We start from the raw sequence: 1,931 nt of genomic DNA on the forward strand, positions 1-1,931 counted from the left end.
CTGGACATCCACTTACACAATAATAACAATCTCCTAATGTTGAAATTTTTTCGCATCCATGATGTTCACATAAATCATCAAATCTTTCAAAAAGATCATTTAAAATGCCTACTAATTCTTCTGCAGTCTTATTTGAACTCATTCGTGTAAATCCAACAATATCAGCAAATAAGATACTAACATTTTCCATTGAATGCATATTAAATGGTCGAAACAATGAGCGAATATCTGTATTATTGGACGGTATCGAACCTTTTTTTAAAGAATCCTCTCGTTCTCTTTCACATTCTCTTTCTTCCATTAACCAATCTGCGACTTTAGGCGGCATTACTGAATGAATCATTTTCTCTTTAAGTTGTTTTTCCATTTCAAGTTGACGCCGAACTAATAACGATTGTCCAACTTTCATAAATGTACCACGCATTCTTACAAAAGTCATTATTAAAATATGTATACCTATCAGATGAATGCAGATCTGCATTAAGATTCTTATTCCAAGACTCGTAGAAAAATAATCATCCGAAAATGATTGATTAGATATGTTGCTACTTAAGAAATAGTTTGACATGTCATCATTTTTATGAGTTAATATATTTTCTTTAAATATTGAAGTTATATTGTTTATACCTTTGGAGATTAAATTATTAGATGAAGCATTTATAGTGGAATTAATAGTAGTTGACATCATAGTAGAATTTAAATTTTTAAAAACATTTGTATCATTCAAAACGCTAGATATCTTTTCAATTATATTTTCTTGATTCGATTTCATTCCAAAAGCAGATAACATTTTTGGATCTTGTGAATATGATATCATTTTCACATTTGCAGTTGTAGATTCGTTGTTATCATGCATCACATTAGAAAATTGACTATTAGTAAAATTTTTCAAAGAAGAGTACATAGCTGCTGATATTCTGCTATAATTTATTGTGGCATTACTCTCTGTTGAAGTATTTAGTAGAAAATTTTCACTAAAAAATTTTTCTCTTGCATTTTTTGTACCATATAAATAAGCAGTCAAAAATTCAAAAAGAAAAGAATAAATCATTGATATTCCCACACAAGCATATAGTGGCATTGGTAAGACAGTATATATCAATAATAGAATCTCAGAACATAGTGCAAAATGTCCGACTAGAGTTAAGCCATCTATATAAGGTGGTACTAATGTAAGAAAAAGTAAAGATAAAATGCAAAGCATAGATGCAACTCCTAATGAAATTGGTAACACATAACTTTTATAATAATCTGTATATGTTAGATACAAAACTGCTGTTACCATTGTTCCAACAATAATAAAAACTGTTACTATGGCTGGCCATGTTGTAGTATTGTATTCTGTTCCAATTACAACAAAATATACCAACCATGATAAAGAAACCAGTAAGATATATTTTAGAGCATACCTGAAATATATTTACTATTAAAATTAACATGATATTTACCATTAAAATTAATAAACAGATATAACAATATTATATTATTATTATTTATACCGGAATCTTAATCTAATTTGTGGAAAGGCACTTCTTTTAAATTGTTCTTCTAATATTTCTGAATCAAATCTGGGATTCCACCAAGATCTTGGTGCTGCACGTTCAAATGGTACTGGAAGGCTAATTCCACAACATCCAAGTCCTTGTCCACTATGTGCCAAGTATGTTTGTATATATGGAGCTAAAGATATATGAATTTCATCTGCAGTATCTTCACTACCATTCTTAGCTCTTGTAAAACTAACAGAAGAGCTTCGTTTTCGATTTAAAGGAGAAGTCATATTTGAAATTCAAATTGCACTAAAATCATTATATATAATGTAAATTTATAGTAAACTTATATTTAATAATAATATAAATTAAATTATAATAATTTATAACTTACATTAAATTATAAAAATAATTTATAGATTAAATGTAAAAAATAATTTT

General features: G+C 27.7%; 1 protein-coding gene across 1 annotated transcript in view; it reads right to left on the reverse strand.

The window, feature by feature from the left end:
- Positions 1–1,931, reverse strand: part of LOC102680532 (adenylate cyclase type 9) — a 6,812-nt gene that overhangs the window by 3,939 nt on the left and 942 nt on the right. The window contains exons 2-3 of the mRNA XM_031512455.1: positions 1,500–1,799; positions 2–1,409 (exon numbers count right to left, since the gene is read on the reverse strand). Of these exons, the coding sequence (XP_031368315.1) occupies positions 2–1,409; positions 1,500–1,780 (1,689 nt within the window). The 5' untranslated portion in view covers positions 1,781–1,799. The remainder of the gene's footprint in view (position 1; positions 1,410–1,499; positions 1,800–1,931) is intronic.

The sequence above is a fragment of the Apis dorsata genome, unplaced genomic scaffold (assembly GCF_000469605.1).
Source record: "Apis dorsata unplaced genomic scaffold, Apis dorsata 1.3 scaffold_437, whole genome shotgun sequence".
In the NCBI taxonomy this organism is placed as follows: domain Eukaryota; kingdom Metazoa; phylum Arthropoda; class Insecta; order Hymenoptera; family Apidae; genus Apis; species Apis dorsata.